Genomic DNA, 23,106 nt, shown 5'->3' with positions numbered 1-23,106 from the left:
TTGAAACATGCTGGGTTTGAGTTTAAACAGAGTGTGTTCTTCTGGTAGAATAAAGAATGAGCTGGTTTAACTGATCCCTTTCAGGATACATTTGAAGGTTAAGCAACTATAGATCTCAGCTAATCTGATGTAATCTGCTGTTACTAAATGGATGTCTACATTCACGTTCGTAGCACACTGCACACGAGTGCCTAGGAATAAAGTTTCCAAAATTTTTTCATGTCAGTTCTGCTGGGAGGGAGCCATGTATCTCTTTATTTACATCTACCTCCTAGTGAGCTTTTTTGAAGAAGTGTGGGGTTTTTGTCCTTCACAATGCACTTGTGTTTACCATGGCAGAAGTGATGGCACTGGAACAAGGTATGTATTTTATTATTTGTTATACAACGCAATTTATAAGGAAAAGGGTTGAAGACATTTGAAATAACATTTTCATATGTTGCAAATTAGTTCTAGCGTAGTTGAAATAAAGGTGTATTTTGTATTTGTGTTATATGGCTAGCAGTGTTCCTGAATAGGAGCAGATGGTGATTATGGCTTTGTACTTAGCAAATAGCTACTCTAAATCTTCAGGTTTTGCAGAAGGCAATTTCCTTCTGCTCCATGGTTTTCCTACTATTGTAATGTCCTTTCTATTTCTACCAAGTAGTTGTCTACAGTAAGGTGATTCTGGTATAAGTAAATAGAATAGCTTATTCTTTTTTAATCTGCAGGAAAATCATATGAGGTAAAGAGGTTAATTTGAAATTTGATGATCTGGGTATTGTGATGTCAATTTTGCAAGAGACTGTTTGTCATTGCTACTTATTGTCACAAAATATCTACTATAAAGCTGCATAAGGAGGAAGTAAAATAAAAGAAGAATTAAGAAAATTAAAGACAGGCTTCTGAGGGGAGGGGAATCTTCAAGCCAATATATGCAAACAATGTACTCCAAAGACATGGAAACATACCGATTCTTGAAAATGATGAGAAATCGCATTTCACTGAAATTGACAGGAGCAGAAGGTGTTTAGCACCTCTAAAAAACAGGTCATTTCTACGTAGATGTCAGAAAGAGGGCTAGTAAGCTCTCCTTTAGAGAAATATGCTAACATTTTCAGTTTTCAGTCTATTCTGAAAGGTAAATATAGGCAAATGGCAAATACTTTGAATCTTCATCATGCAGAAAAATTAGAAATTAGTAATCCAATATTATAAATTTTAGTAAAACAGATGGCATGCAGCTCCCACTTGAGATACATTCATGTATTGTTCCTTATACAATGGCATCTGTTTTTCTGTTGTCAGTAGAATTATAGGCAGAAGATGGTGCTTACATGCCTTAGAATAAAACTAATCTAGATTTCATGTGAATGTATAATTGCTATTTTGTATTCCTTTTCTGCTTAGAAACTCATGTTTGTCTTCAATTTTTAAATGCAGAGGACTGCCTGCTCTTGATTTGACTTTCTTAATTCTGCTAATAGTGTTGCAGAAAGTAATAGCATTTGAATTTTGATCTGAAATACAAATTTCTGATAAAGAGATGCTGGTATCTGTCTCCTTTTTTTACTTCTGTAAATACATATATTTTTTCCTAGGTCTGTGCTCTGTAATGATCCTGACATGTATGAGATCCCTGTAAACGTTCCTGTGGATACTGTAAAACTTCGTATAGAGAAAACTGTGATACGAAGGATTCCAACTGAAGCCTTTTACTACCTAGTAGATCTCAAATACCTGTGGGTGACTTACAACTGTGTAGCCAACATTGATATCAGCAGTTTCTATAACCTGAAACAACTGCATGAGCTACGGCTGGATGGTAATCTGCTCTCAACTTTCCCCTGGGAATCACTGGCAGAGATGCCCAACCTACGGATTCTTGACTTACACAACAATAAAGTGACCAGCATTCCTGCTGATGCTGGCCGGTACCTGAGAAACCTCACCTACCTGGACATATCCAGCAACAAGCTGACCACTTTGCCATCAGACTTGATGGACATTTGGCCTCCCTTCTCGGAAGCTGTCCCGTCCAAGAACACAGACATTCTGGCAACCCAGAGAGTCATTTTGGGTATGTTAAACAGCCTGTCTCATTCCTTATTGAAATGTAACTAAATGTTAAATTGCAAGTGAGAGCAGGCGGGGGACCAGCCTGAGATTCAGGAGAGTAGGTTTTATCCAGGTCAGACTAATGTTTTGCTCTGTGACTGTTTATTTATTTTCTGTTGGTGACAGAAAACTATAAAATGACAATTGTGACCCCCATTTATGTTGTTATCTCAAGTTTATAAAACTGAAGTAAAATCTGTGAGATTCTGGTTTGCAGGCCATATTGAGTATTCCACATCCATATAAATGCAGGACTACAAAAAACCGTGTTTCTTATGACATTTCCTTCATCCCTGTATGTGGTTGCAACAGCAAGCATGTCCATTTGCATCTGTTTTTTTTTCAGTGGCTCACAAGCCAAATGAGTAGCTACAGTTGATGATCATTTGAAGCCTGTCCTGAAACACAGTGCTGCAGGGAGTGTTGGTGGCTCAAAAAAGGGCAACTCAGCTCTCCCTATGACTCCTGTTGACCTTGCATTGCTCTAAAGCTGACTGACTAGCCTCAAGTTTTTCCCAATTTACATGTTGAATATGAGAGAAAGAATGGGAATCTGATCCCTCCAACTTCACAGTACTTTTTGTAGTGTTTAAGGTCAGTATTTAAGAATAGTTTGGCAAGACTGATTTTTTTTTTTTTTTTTTTTTTTATAATTTTATTCCATTATTCCATCTCTCTAGTATACTATCACATCAGCTCTGTTTGTGATTTTGTGCTTTATTGTATACTTCCTTTCTGCTTCATCGTCTTGCAGGTGACCCCTTTCTCTTCTGCAATCTCATAACATGGCTGGAACAGCTCTACCAATAGTGTTGACTTCTATCGCTGTTTATGTATAAGTTCCCCAGGGCTCAGTATTGGGGCCCTTTCAGTTTAATATCTGTGTCAATGATCTGGATGAGGAGACTGAGTGCACCCTCAGTAAGTCTGCAGATGACACCAAGCTGAGCGGGAGTGTTGATCTGCTGGAAGGTAGGATGGCCATACAGAGGGATCTGGACAGACCAGATTGATGTGTTGAGGCCAATTGTATGAGGTTCGACAAGGTCAAGAATCAGGTCCTGCACTTGGGTCACAACAACCCCAGGCAGCACTACAGGCTCAGGGAAGAGTGGCTGAAAAGTGCCTGGCAGAGAGGGATCTGGGGGTATTGATTGACAGCGGCTGAACATGAGCCAGCAATGTGCCCAGGTGGCCAAAAAGGCCACCAGCATCCTGGCTTGTGTCAGAACCAGTGTGGCAAACAGAACTAGAGAAGTGATCGTCCCCCTGTACTCAGCACTGGTGAGACTGCGCCTTGAATTCTGTGTTCAGTTTTGGGCCCCTCACTACAAGAAAGACATCGAGGTGCTGGAGAGAGTGCAGAGGAGGTGACAAAGCTGGTGAGGGGTCTGGAGCACAAGTGTGATGAGGAGCAGCTGAGGGAGCTGAGGGGAGAGCTTATCGCTGTCTGCAACTGCCTGAAAGGAGGTTGGAGCATGGACGGGGTTGGGCTCTTCTCCCAAGTAACAAAACAAGAGGAAATGGCCTCAAGTTGCACCAGGGAAGGTTCAGATTGGATATTAGGAAAGATTTCTTCCTGGAAATGGTTGTCAAGCACTGGAACAGGCTGCCCAAGGAAGTGGTGGAGTCACCATCCCTGGAGGTGTTTAAAAGATTTATAGAAGAGGTTTGTAGGGACACAGTTTAGTAAAGATCTGTCCTGCATTGTACTGCCCAGTATTTCCAATGTCTTGATCTAAACTCCCACTATTCAGTGTTCATTTGTTCATCTGCTTTGTTTCACAGCAGAAGCTGCAATTTGAAACTCTAACTCAGGTGAGATTGTATATAAATAACTTGATACAAGTAAGTAGGCTGAACAAGTTCTTCACGTGCATGGTAACTGTAAGTTTTCAGCATTAACAGGGTCTTTGTTTATTTGGGATTAAAAAAAAAAGGCTGTAAAAGTAAGTCCAGCTCCATACCCCTTTCACTGCCCTCACACTGAAGGCTATAGGAGGCAGCAAAGTAGGAGCTGACTATGCTAGATCTAATCCTCCTGATGATCTTGTGTGGGAGTGCCAGAGGTTATTTGGCTTTCTTGTCTTACGTAGCCTTCACCACTTAAAACAACCCAAATGAAACAAACAAAAAAAAACCCAAAACCACCAAAAAAACCCCAAACCACACACATACAGCATTGAGTTCTCTAGAGACTTGGGATGTGACCTTTGGATTGTTTTCATTTATGAATTATAAATGGTTTGGAACACAGATCTCCAGAGAGGAACACACACTGGGTTCAAACAGCACCTTCCTTTTCTTTTTAATGTTACATGCTGAGGGGGGCTATGTGTGGTCATTGTAGATTTGGATCTGAGAATGCAAAATGCCAGGTAGTACTTTCATTGCGCTGTGTTCAGTAAATCTGCCTTAGGTAAGCTGTGAATAATTAGCTGAATTTTCTTTCATTGACATCATAGCCTTCTGATGAGTATATCCCAAAGAAGACAGACAGTGCTTTCTATAATAGAAACTCTACAGTGAATAAGAAAACATCCCTTTCCTCTGGAGATTAGGAAGTGCAGTGCTCTTTATGTCATAGGTTACTTTGACAAGCTTGCTTATTTTCCACTAAATGTTAGTTTTAGTATCTATATTACTGGAGCTTGCAAAGCTGTAGTTCTGCCACTCACACTCATGGCCAGAGGCTCATCCTTAGATTACTGTTGATGGATGGTTCCAAAGCAGCTGTTTTTCAGGAATGAATGGATGATAGAAACTATCAGTCTACAAAGATAACCTAGGAGTTGAGATGTCTCTATAATGCTCCAGCCATAGGACATGTCGGTTTAGAATGGCAGGAGCAAGATGTGCTCTGTGGCATCGCTTCCTCTCTGACCCCACTCTGGTCTCTGCTGGGATTGCTGGAGTCTGAGAGAGGGGAAGCATATCCCATAGATAGTCTCCTCCTCCTCTGTGGTGGAGATAAGGATCACAGAAGTAGGTGATCAGGACAGATTTTGAAAAGGCCTCTAACCTGCTGAGATGCAGATACAACTGGACTGAACTCTTCTGGTTAAGTCAGTACAATTCTTAAAGCCCACGGCCAGACCATTTCAGAGCCTTCTGCGATAACCTCTTCCAGTGCTTATCTATCAGGATAGTGAGAAAGTTTCTCTTAATATCTAACCTCAATCTCCCTTACTGCAAACTAAGCTGATTACCTCTTGCCCTACATGGAATGGACATACAGGAAAACTAATTACCATCTCTTATAGTAACCTTCCATACATTTTCCCTGTTTGTCATCTTAACTAATCACACCATTTCTTTCACCAGTTTCTTATAGACTGTGAGGTTTGGGTTTTTTTCTTTTCATTTTTTACCATAGTTACTGGTTTCCTTTGCAGTCCTTTGGGTTTTAAAAGAAAGCTTTCTCTTGAAGTGTGGTGCCCACAATTTTGTGCTTTGATGCTCAAGAGTGTCCTGTGTGCTCCAGCTGTTCTCTGTGGCAGCGTTCAGCCTGACCACGTGCCTACATGGACTGGTAACTGCAGCCAGAGCTCTGCTAGATACTGGAACCCAGAGCAATTAAATGCTGTTTTTGTCTAGTCAGGAAAACAGCAGTCAGATTCTACTTAATGTAAGCAATTATGGCTTGTGCTGCCTTCTCTCCTGGTTCTGGCAAAACAAGATTGTCACTCGTGTTTAATTAACAAGCTGAACAACAGCAAAGCCTCCAACTCAAAACTTGTGCATATGTATTTTTGAACACCAGGAGGCAATTTTTTCTTCAGTGTCTTGATTAAGCATCAAGAAAGCTGCATGTAAGAGAAAGTTCACGTTCCCCATGTTTAATTTAAGGACTCTTGGCAGAGCCATGGACTACTTTTGCCAGGGGACCGGCAGGCTAGCATCTCCTAATTCCAGTTAATAATGTCTGTACTTAAGGGTTTGGGGTTTTTTATTACTTCACACTATATGATGTTCCTCTGTGTAGACACTATGCTAAATGAAAGATGTTCAGGGAATTATTCCTGGCACTACAGCCAAGTGGCTTACTCTGGCTCTCATCCACACTGTTTAGGGCCAGCGCTCTTTAAAGCTGACTGCCTGTTCTACACTTTGTAAGATTTGGCCCTTAGTTTTCTATGGGATCTATGGGATACTGCAGTGACTCTAAGATGTAAATGTATGGATGGGGATGTTTTTTCTTCAGTTCAAATTGCCTGAATAACATGGGGATTGCCTTGCAGCCCATAGAATTGTGCTTTTCTAATACAAACTAGCAAGTGTATGTTGTGTGCCTGATGGGCTGATAGATGTGCAGGATAGTTTGGAGATTAAAAGCCTGCTGCACTTATGTTGGGGAAGAACAGAATAGAGTCATCCTTGGTGTGGTCTCATCCGTAAGCCTTTCAGGGAGCAATCCCTGGAGTGTGAACTGTCCCTGGAGCCATGTCTGACTTTGTCTTGGAAAGTGCCCTTTGAACAGTTCAAAACAAAGCTGTGGAGTTAGCTGACAATTAAGCAGTGGAAAAAATCGAGGGACCAGTTTGTGAGTTCATATGGCCCTCTCTTGGTTACGTCTGGAGCTAGAGCTTAACCTTTTGATATAAATCACAGCTAAGTTTCAGCATTGACTGCTGTGAAGAGATTGACATTTCTGATGTGAGTGATGGCAGTAGCATTTTCCATATGGAAAATTGCATCTAGTGAGTCACTGAGAGGAACAGAAGAATCCAGGATGTGACAGAGTGGCAGTTAGATGAGCTCCTGCCTCTGTTGCATGTAGAGGTGCCAAAAATTTGAAATGCTGCAGGTCCATGAGGCTCCCAACTGTTATGCTGGGCCATTGGGTAGATCCTGCTTTTCCTGAAATTGCTTCCTAGGAAATACTGTATGTAGGAAACACTGGGACACAGTATGGGAAGTGTGCTTTACTATGTTAAACCATGGGTCAAAAATTTTGTAGCTTCAGTTGGAAGAGAGCCTTGAGTAGGTTGGCCCAAGCTGTGGTGAACATTTTCATAGGCCAGAAACTTGAATATTTCACATACTATTTTTTTATAGCAACTGAAAAGCAGTATATTATAGAAGTTATGGTCAGAGACTGGTTACTGATTAACAAAGGAAGTTTTGCTGGTAGCTATTTGAATGCTAAAGTCCATATTGACACAGCATGGGGAAGCCCTGCTTACTCAGAAGACTGCAAAAAATGTGCATGCACAGACACACATGTACATATATTTGCCATTGTACACACAAGCATACATATAAATGTGTGAGATTAAATTTAAAATATTGTAAATATTAAATGAAGATTTTTTTAGAGCAATTTATAATCCATATTTAATGTTAAAATATACGGCATTGGTATTTGCAATGCATAAATATTTATCAACATTTGTTTTGCTCAGTTAGTATTTCTTTCTCAGGTCAACAAGCTGCCTTAATATTTCTACAAAAGAATCTAGAATTTATAAACACTTGGTGTTCCATGAGATACACATGCCATTGGAAACTTACCATTATTTTTATTTACTCTTCTGAGGAAATTATTTTCCTGAGGGGATTCCATCTTGTTTCTTTATTAACATTCCTCATTTTTTTTCTGCTTTCTTAATTTTATTTATTTATTTTTCAACCTTTTCTTTATTCTTTCTTGTGTTTGTTCTCACTTTTACCATCTTGTTAACACAAGCTGTTAGATTTCATAATGCCCTTTGTAGTTTGGAAACTAGGTTAAACATTCCCATTTCTGTTTTCTTCAATAGCTAACTGAAGAATAACCAAATTCAGTGTTTTATCTATGCTACCAACTCAATAGTGCTTTCATCTTTCCATTTTGGGAATTCACACAACTTGATGACTTATAATGGCTGTGCAAGTTTACTAAAAATAATGTGAATGCTGTCAGATAGTGGCAAGACACAGGTAAATAGAAGGGATGAGCTGTTGAGGCATGGAAGGAACTCCTGTAGCTGTATATATTATATGTATTTACATAAGTCCTGCTTCTCTAGCTAGTTCCACTGGGAAGCATGATAGATGGAGGAGATGAGGTGACTAACTGAAATAACTCTTGTTTGCACTAAAACACAGAGTCTTTTGGGACTATAGCTTTCTTCTGAAGCTGAAACCAGGCCTTCAGAATGATCCAAGGTGGTCAAGACCAGTGTCCCAGACTGTACTAAACAACCACCCAATCTAAGGACTGTCCATCTTTGTTTCATCATTCCTTCTCTTTTGTTGATTTCTGATACTTATTGTAACAACTGTGGGTCTTATTTGGGACACAGAACGAATATGAAAGCCCTGTATTTATATATATATTAGGAATAATTTCTTCACAGAAGGGCTTACTAAGCATTGGAACAGGCTGCTTAGGGAAGTGGTTAAGTCACCATCCCTGGAGGAGCTTAAAAGACATGTAGATGTGGCACTTAGGGACATGGTTTAGAGGCAGACTTGGCAGTGTTAGTTTACGGTTGGACTCAATGATCTTAAAGGTCTTTTCCAACCTAAATGATTCTATTTGAAAGGCCTTTGAGTGCTATTATTAGTATTAGAAACAATAATAGAACTCATCCTTTCCTGCAGTAAAGCTTGTGGGATGCAAAAAGGTTGCAGAAGAAATATTTTCAGTAGCATTCAATGTAAAGGAGAATCTGCTGCCTGGTATGTGGGATAGAAGCCCCATCGATGCTGCAAATCAGTCCTGATTAACACTGTGGACCCAGAGTTCCTGCCCTGCCTCTTGATCATATTGGATGGTATCTCTTTTGCTTGTGAATATATGTGTGAAGCTCACAAGGGAAAAAAAAATGTATTTTGAAGTGTGTTTTTTTAAAACTTTAAAAAATCTTTTTCTTAAAAAAAAGATTGTTTGTTTGTGGTTTAAAGAAAAGCAGCTGCTGATACAGTTTCCTTGATTTTTCCTTCTCTGGTCCAGCTGGCAATAAGTAGTGAATAGATGTAAAATCTCTTATGTCTGGAAAGAGTGAAATTGGATTGTGATGTAAAAGTCATGGAATCTCTTCAGGTCAAGTCTTGTTTTAAAGAGTGGGGATTAATTGGGGTTTACCACAGTTTTAACCAATCACTGCCATTGTGCTTAAAATAACCTAATCTTGCTCAGGTGATAAAAGGAAGCAGTAGTTAATTATTCATGTAGTCTTTCATCTACAGGTTTCATCCAGAACAAAAAGCAGAATTTTTCCGTTAGCTGTTGTGATACTTCCTAAAAATATGCACTGAACAGTATTAGCAGGTGTTTCAGGTTTTTTTTCTTTTAATATTAGTATAATAAATATGACTTGTCTGTTGCACTAATCAGTGAATACAATGGTGAGGGGATCTTGCATACCATCCCTCATTTTAGACTGTAAGTTCTGTTTATTGTTAATACTAAAAAAAATTGGAAAGGTATCCCCAGAATTATAAGTCAAATGAGAAAATATTTGAACTCATGAGTGACATGCTGTGTGGTGTTTTACCTGGTGGAGCAGCTGTTGCTCTGTGAAGGTCAATGTAGTGGAGTAATCAATACCAGCTGAGGATTTAGACTCATATTCCTCAGAAATGGCTGCTCTCTTTCACTTCAATAAGTTCACCAAGAAGGAGAAGCCATCATTCAAAGACTTTGGAATCAAGAAGCAAATGTTACCATGTCTAACGGAAGAGGAAAGATAGCATTTTGTGTGCCATCATAAAAATATTGTAGTCATCAGCTTTTTTCAGGGTCCTTCCCATTTTCTACTCTTCTGCTATTCTTTCTGAACGTATTTCAGAGATTGTCCTAAATGAAGCCAGGTTTCTAAGATCATTGGCATAGTTCAGAGCCAGATAAGCATTTTGTTGGCCTAAAGCTTTGTCTCCTTAGCCTTTATCGTTTTTTCAAGGTGTAGAGATGTTGGTGTATGCTCTAAACCCTTAAATCATCATGTTCTTTGCAAGCATTGGAAAAGAGGGCCTGACAAGATCAAACTGTAAGAGCCAAAAGGACTAGAAGCAGAGTGACAGGATGCAATAGCCCTGAGAAGCTGTCATTCCAGAAGGCACAGGCAGGTGAAAATGTATCATCAGTCTTAAGACATCTTTTCAAAGTGGTTTTTCCTAGATAAATAGCAAAGTTAAGCAGAGGTAGTGCCAGTATATTACTATGTTCCTGTAAACTTCTGTGAATAAAACGTTTAGCTTAATAAACATTCATACTGTTCTTTTTCACCTCTGCAAAAGAGAAAAGATTAACTCAGAATAAGTCCATCATTCTCCTTTATCACAGCATGACACATGAAACCCACCGAGTACAATCACAATATCCAAATATTGCCTGATAACATTGTTTTATTATTTTTTTTCTTTCCCCTCTTCCCTCCCTGCTTCAGGTTTGCAGGACAACCCGTGGTTTTGTGACTGTCGCATTTCAAAGCTAATAGAATTTTCCAAAATTGTGGACAACTCAGTTATACTTCTTGATCCATTGGTTTCATGTAGTGGACCTGAGAGCCTGGCAGGAATCTTGTTCCAGAGAGCTGAGTTAGAGCAGTGTCTTAAACCGTCTGTGATGACATCGGCGACAAAAATCACTTCCCCGCTGGGAAGCAACGTTCTGCTACGCTGCGATGCAACTGGGTACCCAACACCGCAACTCACTTGGACTAGGTCAGACAATATACCAGTGAACTACACAGGTATAATTGCTCTTTTGTAGGAAATGGGAGAGCATGAAATTATTGGGTTGCTTGTGCTTTGAGATTATTATAATGAGTAACAATGGGCCAGGTATTGCACCAAGCTGGCAATTGTATCTGTGCATCAGCTGTTATGAAATTCTTTGTCTAGCTCTTGGTCTGAAGAGGTTCAACACACTGTTCTGATTCTGGATGTGTTCTGTAATACAATGTGCGTGGAGGGGGAAATGGATGAAGTGAGGGAAGGATAAAGGAAAGTGGAGGTTGGGATAGCTGGGCCCTAACTCAGAAGCTGAAAAGCAGAAAGGAGAATTCATAACTGGAGTCTCCGTTTTGGTTCAAAGTGTTCATGTTTAAAAAGCTAGCGAGGGCCTAACTGAGCCACCTAAAACTCAGCATTGTAAACATATGATCTTCCAAAATCGTGTTGCATATGTTATCTACAAATGTTTATTGTTTATTTGCAACATCCAACTTGAATCCTAAAGAGGCTGTGATTGTCTGATATCATCCTAGCTGCTATGATAGATGTTTCTGCAGTAACAAATACAAAGAAATTTTCTTGCTAGTGGCAAGTAGTTAGCAGTTACCTTAAATCATAGGTCTGAAGAAAGTAGTAGTCCAAAGTACTGAAATATCGTAAGACAAAAATAATTTCCAAAAATATTTAAAATGGCAAGTTTTTATAGTGTCACTTGAAGTCAGTGAGACTTGTACTTCCTAGTGATTTAGAAGCTTGAAGACATTTGATTTCTCTTTTTGTGGTTTTGTTTTACTTAGTAAAGCTGTAAATTATATTGTAATTCCTCCAGATATTAAATTCCAATATAACCCAAGCTAAACACTTTTCTGCAACGATATAATAAGGCAGGGAGTTCCATAGTTGAGGGTGGGGAGTGGTTTTGTGTGGTTTTGTGTGTGTGAGTGGTTGGGGTTTTTTTAATTATTGGTTGGTTTGTTGGTTTTGGTTTGTTTGTTTGTGTTTAAGTTTAATACATGTCACTTCTTCTGGCAGAAATAACTTAAGGGAAGAAGTAGTCTAATAATGTTTACTTTAGTACCCTTTTGTAATGTTTTACTCTTGCATTTTTTTGTAGTAATTCAAGAAACACCTGGAGAGGGTGTCAGATGGTCCATAATAAGCTTGACAGGGATTTCATACAAGGATGCAGGAGAATACAGATGTAAAGCCAAGAACTTAGCAGGAATGTCAGAAGCTGCTGTCACTGTCACGGTGGTTGGTGTAGTTACTACAACCGTGTCACCACAGAAGTATGGAAGGAGACAAGAGGCAGAGAGTCAGAATACCACTCAGGAGGAATCCAAGCAGGAGCCTGAGAGGACAACCACACCTCTTCCCACCACACCAACCACCACAGCACTTGTTAGCACTGAAAGATCAACGAGCAGCAGGTTTAGTGACAAGAAGCAATCCAGGCCCCTGTTCGATGGAAAGAAAAATTCAAAGGCAATGACAAATGGGAAAAAAAAGCAGGTGGGAGAGATAAGCAAGAAAGGTGAGGAGGCAAAGCAGACTGGGGAGATAAGCATGAAAGATGAGGAGACTTCACTGAATACAGCAGGTATGGGTGAGCAAAATGTCACTGTAAAGAACTTAAGGGTGATCAGTGAAACTGATGAGAGAGTGACCTTAACTTGGAAAACTGTCAACGCTACAAGCAACTCTGCAGTGACTGTGCTGTACTCAAAGTACGGTGAGAAAGATATGTTGCCTCTGAGCACTGATTCTAGCAAAAACAGAGTCACAATTGATGGTTTGCAACCTAGTACCCAATATATGGCATGTGTCTCACCCAAAGGAGTGCCACCTACAAAAGAGCAGTGCATTGTTTTCTCCACTGATGGGTTAAATGATGAAAGCAGCTCTCAGTTTTCTATTCTGATATGGGCCAGCAGTGCAGCCTGTGTGGTTGTTTTACCTTTGATATTTTTCTTGCTCTACAAAGTTTTAAAACTTCATGTGAAACCGAAAACTGCAAAGGAAGCTGACCTCGCAAAAGAGACCTATGTGAAATTTGAAACACTGTCTCTGAAGCCTCGAACAGTGAATGCAGGGGAGCAGCTCTGGGCAAGAAGGTACACAGATGAGTCGGAAAGACTTCTCCTTTGTTCTAGGTCAAGCATGGATTCTCAAATGACCTTCAAAAGTGAGGGCTCTAGGTCTGAGTATCTGTGTTGAACATGGGTAAGGGTGGAGGAGATGGAATATACAACAGTTAAAATTGATCCAAAATGATGATACTGCATCTGGACGCAGGTTGGTGTTAGGTGGCAGTCAGAATATATTATCTTATGTAACGTATTCAACTGAATGGGTAGGGTGGTGGGTAGGAGGGAGAAGAAAAATGTTGCCTGTTTCTTTTCTTTTTTTTTTGTTTGTGGCTTTGGATGTGGAGGAATGATGTTCTTCAAAAGATAAATACAGCATGAAATGGTTGCCTCGTTAAAGATCTTCTGTTTTTGGTTTTCATTAAAACACCATTCTGTTTCCTCTTCTCTCGTTTTACTGTATCGTGTGCTAGTTGCATGTATCAAACATTACTCACAACCTTCATAAAAACTATGTATTTTAAAACATCAGGAAATCAGTTTAAACTACTTCTATTGATGTCAAAATTTTATTTGAAAATACAAGTTTTCTTCTGACATCAGCTTGCGCTGTGAGATGTTGTATAGTTCTGTTTGTACAGTATCTTGGACTGGAAGTGATCTCAGGCCAGTCAAGACTGAAGCTAGCTAGCCACAGCTTATGGACCCTTGAGAGGTACAATATATACCATGTTGTCATTTTGCAGATGCTATGGCAAAGGAGGTTCTTTAATATACTGAAGCTCAGGTAAGGTATCATGAATAAGTCTGTGAGAGATACTAGATATTAATAATGTTAATTTATATCAAATTATTGCAAAATCTCAGCCTTAGAATTTACTTGGATGCATATATCTATATACCTCAATTTCAGAAATCTTTGTACAGAAAATGTTGTGGTACTGTGTAATACAACACACACTCGTACATACTTGTATATGTTATAGATGTTGTACAATATTATGTACTACACTGTAGTAGTATAAAGCATTTTGAGATACAGGAAAAGGAGGTCTTGTCCTCAGGTCATTTTGGATGTGTAATGAAGTTCAATGAGCATAGTGAAATTTTATTGTGAGCATACTTCCCAGTGTTTAAAAAATCAGGTATTAATATTAATAGTAAACATGAATGCAGAATTGCCTGTTAATGATAATAATGAATTGTTGATTCTGAGGCTTTATTCCTGAAGTAAATAACAGAGCTTTCATCGATTTAGGTTCAGATATTGTGGTTAGAACTATGTATGAATGGAGAAATACGTTTTTTTTTCCTTAAAACTGCAAATGCGTTGTTTTCTTGGGCCTCCCTATGCCTAGAAGCAGTGTGGGTTTGTTTTGCTAGGAAGCTGGGAATCTTCTCTTTCCAGAGGGAGAGATATCATTCAAAGCTACGAACCAAAGCTTAATTAGTTAACTTTAAAGTAGTAGCATTTCTTGGTGTCACTAGGGTAGGATTTAATTTCTGTGTTACTGGTATGTGTGGTTAAAAAGTGATCTTCTTTTTCCATGGATAATTTTGATTGCAGTGAAAATGTTTTTAGTTTTCTGAGTGGAATAATTTTACTTTGGCAATTTTTTTTAATTTGGGATTGTTTAAGGAAAGCACAATATCCTTTTTGTATCAAAACTAAGGTTCATCTGACAAAGAGTTTATGATAAACTAAACTTTTAAGAGGACCTGAAGTGTTACAATATTTGCCTTCTATATTTTCCATATAGATAGTGTAGCCAGTAGTTGTTGCTGAAGATGTTTCCAATTAAAAACAGGTTTGTCATTAATGAGAGCAATTATTTTAACATTTATTTTTTAATTCCTGGAGAATATTTGATTTCAAGTTTCAAAGCTTTGCAAGAAACTTGAGTCTAATTCTGGAGTTCAAAAGTGCTGTCACCTGACTTGTAGATGATACATCAACATATCAGGCTGAGATGGTGCAAAGCTTGTTTGAGTGAGCTCGCTTGCAAATGTGAAACCTTTTGGTTTGACTAATCCGTGTGGAATTAGCATGTCCTAAAGTTAGAAATTAATCTCTATGACCACATGTGCTACCAGTATCTCAAAGATGGAATGCATTATTAAGGGCATGTTCTTTCAAGAAAACATTACTTTTTCCACAGTTCTTGAGACAATAGAGTTATATAACCCCGATACGTTTCTGTACCTCATGTTAAAAAAGCAAATTTGCTGGGGACTTTCAGCAGGAATTTGATACAAAGACCAAATCACATAATAAACATAAGTACCCTGCATCACCCAGGATTGGTTTAATTGAAGAGCTGAAGAAATACTTCCGGTAACAGATGCAAATTTTTATACTGTAAATAGTTAATATTTATTATAGAATCATTATGAGATAAATTTTTGTCACCCTTAATGGATTTGTACAGTATCTTCTGAAATGCAATAGTGAGTCAATCATCGCTAGGAACAGGAATGACTATAACCTATTCTTGCCTCATAGAAGAATTTGGAGAGGATTTAACCAATGTTTATGCATCGCCTTTCATATTTTTGCACTTTCTTAGCTCAATTCATGCTGCATTTCACTGAAAAGGTTAGACGTATTTTTATACATTACCTACAATGGGTGTGTCAAAATTGGATGGTTAATGAAATAACTGAGCAATGGGAGCAGAATTCCAGATAAATCTCATTTTTACTTAAAGCTTTAGGGTGCCTGAGCACTTGTCATAGTTAACCACAATCCTGGCTTCTGGGTGCGCTTCCTAAGCCAAACTTTAGGCATCCATGCATCTATTTTAGTCCTTGCCATTGCTCGCAGTGGACTTTGTATTCCTTGCACTATTATCAGATTACCATGCTTTTCTCAGGCATAAAGAGAGAAACTCTTTCATGTATACCATGAAAATGTCTGTAATAGCAAAAACATTCAGATGCAGGCTATATCTAAGAGACTAAACAAAGGGCATTATAAACTCATTACCTTGTCAAAGAAGTAATGGAAATAGAAGTTGTTTTGATCTGAAAATAAAAGATGATTTTTATACGTGACCATGTGTTTGTGTGACCCTTTCATCTTTGTTTATAGCTTCAGACAATATGTGATGCGTGTAGCTGTGGGGACAAGAGGAATTCTGAGAATAAACGAAAGAAAATACAAAAACAAGCCTGAGAAACAATGGGTAATATCCTAGAGATTGCTGGGACTGTGTGCCACAAAGACTTTTGCTTGCAGTTCTGCTATGTACATGGCAAGGATGCTGTGGTGTCTGCAGACAGGTACCTACTATAAAAGGATGGATGAAGATACTGCCAGCTTATTGCAATGAGTGGAGCTCTATACGTGCCCAGTTTCAACAAGGTTGGGGCAGCTATAAAATTGGAGTGGAACAAAGGCACTAGGGGAATTTGAAGAATGTACTTGAAGCTGGTATTAAAGCCTGCTTGTATCCCAATGAAAGTTTTGAGAACTTTTTGAAGAACACTGCCTAAAAACTAGAAAGGGAGAGTGATTAGTTCATTTATTGTGAGAAAGAGGGGTAAATGTCAGTAGCAATTCTGGCTAGGGTGTGAATCCAAGACATAGTATACCACAGTAGTCCGTCATGATCTCTGATTTTCTTTAAAAAACAACCGGTTTGTTAGATTTGTGTTTGGGAGGTACACAAACTGGAATTTCCTTCACGAGCACAGATGAGATTCCAAAATGAACCTTTTTTTAATTACCTAACTGGGTATAGACTAGAAACGTGCTGACCTGGATGCCTTGTCTCACAGAATCCTTTGCATTTATCTAAGTGTTACAGTCAGCTGCAGGGGCTCCAGGCTAACATTATCAATCTACTTTGTTGAAAACAATAAGTTTACAGTAGAATAGGTGCTTTCTGTTTTATTTCTAAATCATAGAAAAAATTCTCCTCTGAATTCCAGAAGATCAAAATTCATGTCAGACTGGAGGCATGATTAATGTGTTGCTTTTATAAACTATTTATTTACAAATCTGAAAGGCTCGTTTGTGTAACTGGCCAAATCAAGCTGAAATATCAGTCTGAAACAGGAGAGAATTCTTTTTGCAAAGTTGTGTACATTATTTGTCAGTGTTCAGTATGGGAATATTTTCAATCAATAAGGCAGAAACCAACTGTGAATGAAGGGATATTGTCTTTCCCGAGACATAAATAAAAAGATGGTCTTTTTTTTTCTGAGTTTCTGGGTTGTGTAAAACAATATCCTAATCTTCTGTTTAGAAAAGAATGAGAAATTTCTCCAATTATTGCAAGTTCAGTAGCACTTGTCAGCTATCTATTTTAAATGTATTTGGTCTAAAATAAGGTCTGGTATTTTTGAAAGACACTTGATTGGCTTAAGAGTGTTATGAAAGGAGTTGACTGTGCAAACAACCATAACTGTAACCTGTCGTAACAGAGGAATACCAGTTTACCCACATGTGTGAATTAGTACATTTCAGAGAAGATACTCTGACAAGAGAATACTTTATTCTGAAACATGATGAGTAATCAAATATTTGGCACATCTTTATAAGTCAAAGGAATTTGGTAGTGGTGTGGGGGCTTTGTTTTGGTTTGGTTTTTTAATGAAACTAAGGTGACTGAGAGAGGACTCGGTGAAATATGTTGTGTCCAGAGAAGGTTAAAAATCATTGTGTTTTCTTCTTAATGCAGGAGAAGGGAGCTTTATGTCTGTGTGCACTGAGGGCAGGAATGGAATATTCCAGTGTTGCCTCAGACAGAATTGAAATAGCTTCTTCTGAGGCCTCTGGTAGGGGCTGCTGGCGCTTGAGACATGATACTGAACTAGAGAGAAAGTAAGAAAAATCCAGAATAATTACTAGTAGATTCAGTGCAACTATAAAGTCAATGAGTTGCTTATTCAGTAAACTAAAGAAGAGCTTTGTTGATATATTATTAGTCCTTTCATTCATTTAGGCATACACTTGCAGGAAACCTTTAGAGTCCTCAAACAGTTTCTCTTATCCTTCAAAAAGTAAATTCGTAAACAAATCTTCAGATCATGCTTTTGCTTAACTCTTTCTCACTTATTCTTTCCAGTTTAATATTGTTTTGGAAAATAAGAACAAAACAATAGGTACAGTCTGCTTTGTAGTATTTTCCAGTCTCTAAAACAATTACACCTTTGTTGAAGAAAAAGGAAATTAAGTCCAATACCCATAAGTACCTGTTTGTTTTTTTTAAGAACCTGATTTAGTTAATGACGCTGAAGTCTAATGCCACGGGCTGATCAGATCAACTTCTGAGTCATGTGTCTTGAATTTTACGCTGCTAAGATTTGGCCAAATGTTTGAACCTCCAAAAATAACTCATACCAATTATATTTTCTGTTTCATATCTGGGTCCCTTGTGTTTAAGATCACGTGGAAATTAAATCACAGAGGGAGAAAGAAGACAGCATAAGTGTATGGTAAGCAACTAGCTATAAAGAATGGCAAAATAAATGTGGAATAGCATTACTTTGTCCTTTAATGTTACTTCTTTCTTTGCCTTTTAAATTTCATCCTTCACTTTGGCTAAAGACTTCTTCTATGTTAGACTAATCCTTCAGCGTACTGCTAGCTTCAGATTACACAGGAGTGATATTATCCATGGGTATTTTTCCAGGGCATGGTCTCAGGTCTTGAGTGGCCTGTTCTGGTTTCTCACTGATTGGTTTAAAAAAGTACTTGGTATTTCTTGTTCTCTAGCATAAAAGTGACATGGTGGAGTAATTTCCTTCCTGTTGAAGCAAGAGTGTGAAAACAAGAATCACAACACTCCTGCCTGTTCTGGGACTCAAACTTCATGGCTGAGGGACACTTACACCTTGCAATTGTAATGTTTGCTGTCATGTCTGTGTTGGATCAATATCCAGAAAACACTCAGTTCCTTGAGTTCTGTGCAGATCGTTCTGACTCCATTCTGAAGTCTGAGCATAATATTTTTAATAGAAGATTGCTCCAAATGATTTCTCAATATCAGGAAAGAATCTCACTAGAATGGCAGAGGCAAATTTTCATGCACAGAAGTGCTGCTTATTTGTTCCTTAGCTTGTTTGAGCGTTCTTTACTATTTGACAGAGGAGCAGACATTCCCTTTGGATAGGGTAATGAGCAGCACAAACAATGCAAGCCACGTTTTTCACAGGCCAGAAAAATAACGGTCTTTGTTCTGGTCAGGCACAATGATTGAATAGACATTATGTCCAATATCTGTATGAGCTATTTCTTTGCAACTGTAATGGGAACTTCATGAGGAGAGGTAACTGTAAAGTTCCTTGTTTATTGATAGAAACAAATGACATTTTCTTGTGTCTTTAACAATGACTTAGCTCTAGAGATTGCCTGAATATGAATTGGTACAGACAAAAGTTCAGTCTGTCACAAGATGATTTCAGTTTTCAGTTTCTTACTACCAAAGATTCATATAGAAATGAAGTCTGGATCAAATGATATGAGACAAAAAAAATAGTGATTCTTAAAGGTCATTGACATTCGTAGAGAAATTAGAGGAATGGACAAGAAAATTCTTTTAAGGGTTGATCAGCCAAAAATGATGCCAAAAAAAAAGGTATAATGGTTAAACAATAGCCTTTTTGTTTAGTTTTTTGTTTTTTAATAAAAGACTGGAAAGGCCCAGAATCAGCAGCAGATAGACATTTGGAAAGGCAGTCAGTAGCAGCAGAACACATAAATGATAGTTTGGTAGCTGGGACACAAAGCAAAATTTTTTAGTATAACTATTTATGTGCATGTCTGCCTTGGAGGAGAGCATTAAATTGGCAACTTGATCAAACACAGATTCTAAACAAGCGAACAGGCTGTGGTGAAGGGGAATGCATGAGTAGCAGGGAAGAAATTCCTACAGGAAACACAGAAATAAGATTAAGTAAAGAATAAAAACACCCTGCTGAAGAGAACTCAGTTCCCTGAGTGGAAAGGCCTCATTCACCAATCTTTTGGCTTATAAAATCACGGGTAAGAGCCGCAAGGAGGAAGAATAGTGAGAATTCACATTCTGTTAAATGAATCAAGGAAACATCTTCGGTAGAGTTAACAGAAATCTGGTCTGGGAGACAAAAGACTGTGGTTTTGTACATGATTTGTTCATTATATTCAATATTAATTCAGGGGTTGCAGTAGCTGCTTTGTAACAAGACTTAGGAAAGGGAAATCCTGGCTTAGGCTGAAGGAAAGTCAAAGGGTGGCTTTCTGAGTCTGAGAATATACAGGCAAGGAGCTGTGTGATTGACACCTTTGCCATTAAGGGAGTCTAACTGAACTGTAAAAATGAGATGGGCTACATGTTAAGTGGAGAAAGCTAGGGCAGTATTTGCTGGCAACTACCAGCTAGAAAGTGAACTTGGACAGCACTGCCAGAATGATTTTCAGTTTTATGGAGAAGAATATTGAAACTGAAGAGAGAAATGTACTATGAAGATGGTCTACTTTTATAGGATTTGTTATAGTTAAAACATATCCTTGCATATCTTTCTGATCCTTTGCAGTTATAGGAAGTTCTGGGCAGAATGAATTGACAAAACTTTAACTGTAGAAAGCCCATCGCAGTACAAATAACTTGTGATTCATCAAAAGGGCAGGGGTACAGGCCTGGAGGAAATTGAAGTCAAATGTCACCACCTAAAAATATATCTCAACTGATGAGGTTTCTTCCTCTGATGAATATTTGGAGTAAATTCCACAAAAGGCCATGCTCTTTATGAACTGCGTGATGCCGACCTTGCGTGGGCCGGGGATAAAACATAGGAATTGGTTCTGAAAAGATGATCTAAATAACTTATTGACCATATCCTGGGAACTGGCATTTGATGATGTTTCTAAGCCCACGGCCATTTCAGCAAATGCCAGTAGCTCAAGACTTAGTGGAGTGGTGCTCTAGTGGCAGTGAGATGGATCCTGTCACACAGTGTTTTGGGCAGCTTTCAGACACCAAGAATAACTACACACAAGTAGCAAGTGTCTGGTGAGAGATTGGACCATGGGAGATATTTAGAAGATGCTTCCACATCTTGATAATTTCAGCAACGTGACAGGTAGATCGTAAACTACTTCCTGTGTTGATAAAACAATGATAGGCAGACAAAGTGCCCCTTACTAATACATTTCAAATCTATCTCAAAAAAAATTATACCAGAAAAGTCTGTAAGGATGACTGACTCTCTGTTAAGGAGACAAGAGATGACTGAACTTTTCAGCATGATAAAGGAGCCTATGAAGATGCAACTGAATGGCCTCCTTTCATCATGATACAAACCTGGTGTGTGTAAATAACCATGGATGACCACAGACAAACAAAAACTATCCATTGTTTTTTTGAGTTGGCCTCAATAGCTGACTCAAGCCAAGGGATTTGTGTTTTGCCTGGCACTCTTGTGCATGAGGGGGGATCTTTTTGCTTATGTGCAGCAGTTTCATAGCAGTTCCACCATTCTCAGAGGTCACCAGTTTAAGAGCAATAGCCCTGCCAGCTGCCATAAAGTTGCCACTCACAAAACTTATCTACTGCCTAAGCAATGAGGCTGCAGAAAGGTTAAGTGACTGCCACAGACAATGTAGCTTATAATTTCCTTTGGTGTTGTCTAAATACTGTTTCTAGTTTTGTGGAAATGCTGCTTCTGAGTAACTCTGCAATTCAGCTGGTCACAGAAGAGCAATTGCTTTGGGTTCAGCACTCCAGTCTCAAGGGTATTACTTCAAGCCCTAACCACTGTGCCTGAGCACTGATTGCCAAGAGCTTTGCTGCATTAAAGACTTTTATTTTCTTCTAAGCTACTAAATAGTGACCACATTATTTCTAGGAATAGTCCAGTTGGTTACTCAGGAGAAATCATGACAACTTCAGAGCTAAATTTTCATTGTAGATGGGTCTATATTAAACACATGAAGCTAAGATATGGCATTCTTTTCCTGTCTGTACATATGTCTGAATCAAACAATATGCTTAATCTGATGGGTTCTGGTAAAAACAGAGTGATGTGAAGTATAAATATTGTCATTTATTCATCGTGAGTGCAGCTGTAGGAAGAATTATCAAGAGCCATGCAGCAGTACAGGCAAACCATTCAGCCCTAAATAGTTGTAATGCTTTCCTCTTTTGAATGTTTCTGCCCTAAATAGATTGTTCTTCTTCATCTTATTACAAAAACATTAGTAATAGCTGAAAACTTGATCCACAGAACATTATGACTCGAAGAATTTTTAATAACTGATAATTTCTGAAGATATAATTGATTTGCTGTGTAGTATTGAAGAGGTGGCTGTTACTGGCAGTAGAAGAAAAGGAATGCTGGTGTCAATTGCTACTTAAAGTTTGCTACTGCAACCTCTAGTAGACATAAGATTGAGAAATGTTCTATTCCATGTGCTCAGGCAATGGTAGCTTGTGTTTGGGACAGATGTAAAAGTGCATAGTGTGAAAGCCATCCTGAAACCTTAGATTGTCCTCTTATTTTCCCTTTACTTTTACTAATCTTTTCTAAAATATTAGAAATATTTTTCAATATTTCTCTTATCTACAAGTATTAGGACTAAGTTAAAAATTATACAGATTTAAAAAAAAAAAACTTAAGCAGCCCCTGGAGAGCATATGAGAGAGAGATTCTCTCACCCAAGGACCTAATTTCTTTTGATTTCTGTGGGAAAAAGAAGAAATGTGCTTATATAGAACCATGTTGATGGTTGAGACAAGACTCCAACCCTTTCCTAAGATAGGCCTAGTCCGATGATTTTAATGCAGTCAATGGATGTTTGATATTGACTTCAGTGAGCTCAGGATCAGTTTCTCCTTCGTGTCTGGAAGCAAGAGCTGTCACTCTGAGTATTTAATCCTGGAACGTGAAGATGAGCCTGTGATCCAGCAACATTCGAGGAGCGTCCCTGCCCTTGGTCTGCATGTTTTGCAGCAACGAGCAGTTATAAGCATTGAGAATGTAAGTAGGGATGTCTTTGACTTCTATGCCAACATACATAAGGTAGGTCATTCTACAAGTCTCTCTAGAGATATACAGATGGTATTAGAATTGTACTGTTTGATCCAGATATTTTAGGTATTTGGGTTTCTCCTTATGACACCTTGTGCCTTGCCTGTCAGTTCAGTTCTAAATAAGGCAGTAAAATGTAAATGTGCAAACAGAGAGGTTTCTTTAGCATTGGGAAACACATGCAAACTCTCAGAATAGATTTCCTGTGCCCTTCTCCCCTTACTAGTCTTGTTTGATTTTG

The 23,106-nt window shown here is 38.5% G+C and overlaps 1 protein-coding gene across 1 annotated transcript; it reads left to right on the top strand.

The window, feature by feature from the left end:
• The first annotated feature begins 151 nt into the window (after window positions 1-151).
• LRIT3 (leucine rich repeat, Ig-like and transmembrane domains 3) lies at window positions 152-15,905 on the top strand. Its single transcript, XM_065062326.1, has 4 exons — window positions 152-360; window positions 1,584-2,062; window positions 10,476-10,781; window positions 11,879-15,905. Exons 1-4 carry the CDS (start codon window positions 152-154, stop codon window positions 12,979-12,981), a joined length of 2,097 nt encoding a protein of 698 aa, XP_064918398.1. The 3' UTR covers window positions 12,982-15,905.
• Window positions 15,906-23,106: the final 7,201 nt, after the last annotated feature.

Source organism: Columba livia, chromosome 4 (assembly GCF_036013475.1).
Source record: "Columba livia isolate bColLiv1 breed racing homer chromosome 4, bColLiv1.pat.W.v2, whole genome shotgun sequence".
Taxonomy (NCBI): domain Eukaryota; kingdom Metazoa; phylum Chordata; class Aves; order Columbiformes; family Columbidae; genus Columba; species Columba livia.
This window is presented reverse-complemented; position numbering and strand designations above follow the sequence as displayed.

Coding starts and splice junctions, on each gene's coding strand:
- LRIT3 (XM_065062326.1), top strand. CDS start 152: ATGTCTACATTCACGTTCGTAGCACACTGCACACGAGTGCCTAGGAAT. Junction 361..1,583: donor AGTGATGGCACTGGAACAAG/GTATGTATTTTA, acceptor ATTTTTTCCTAG/GTCTGTGCTCTGTAATGATC. Junction 10,782..11,878: donor TATACCAGTGAACTACACAG/GTATAATTGCTC, acceptor ATTTTTTTGTAG/TAATTCAAGAAACACCTGGA.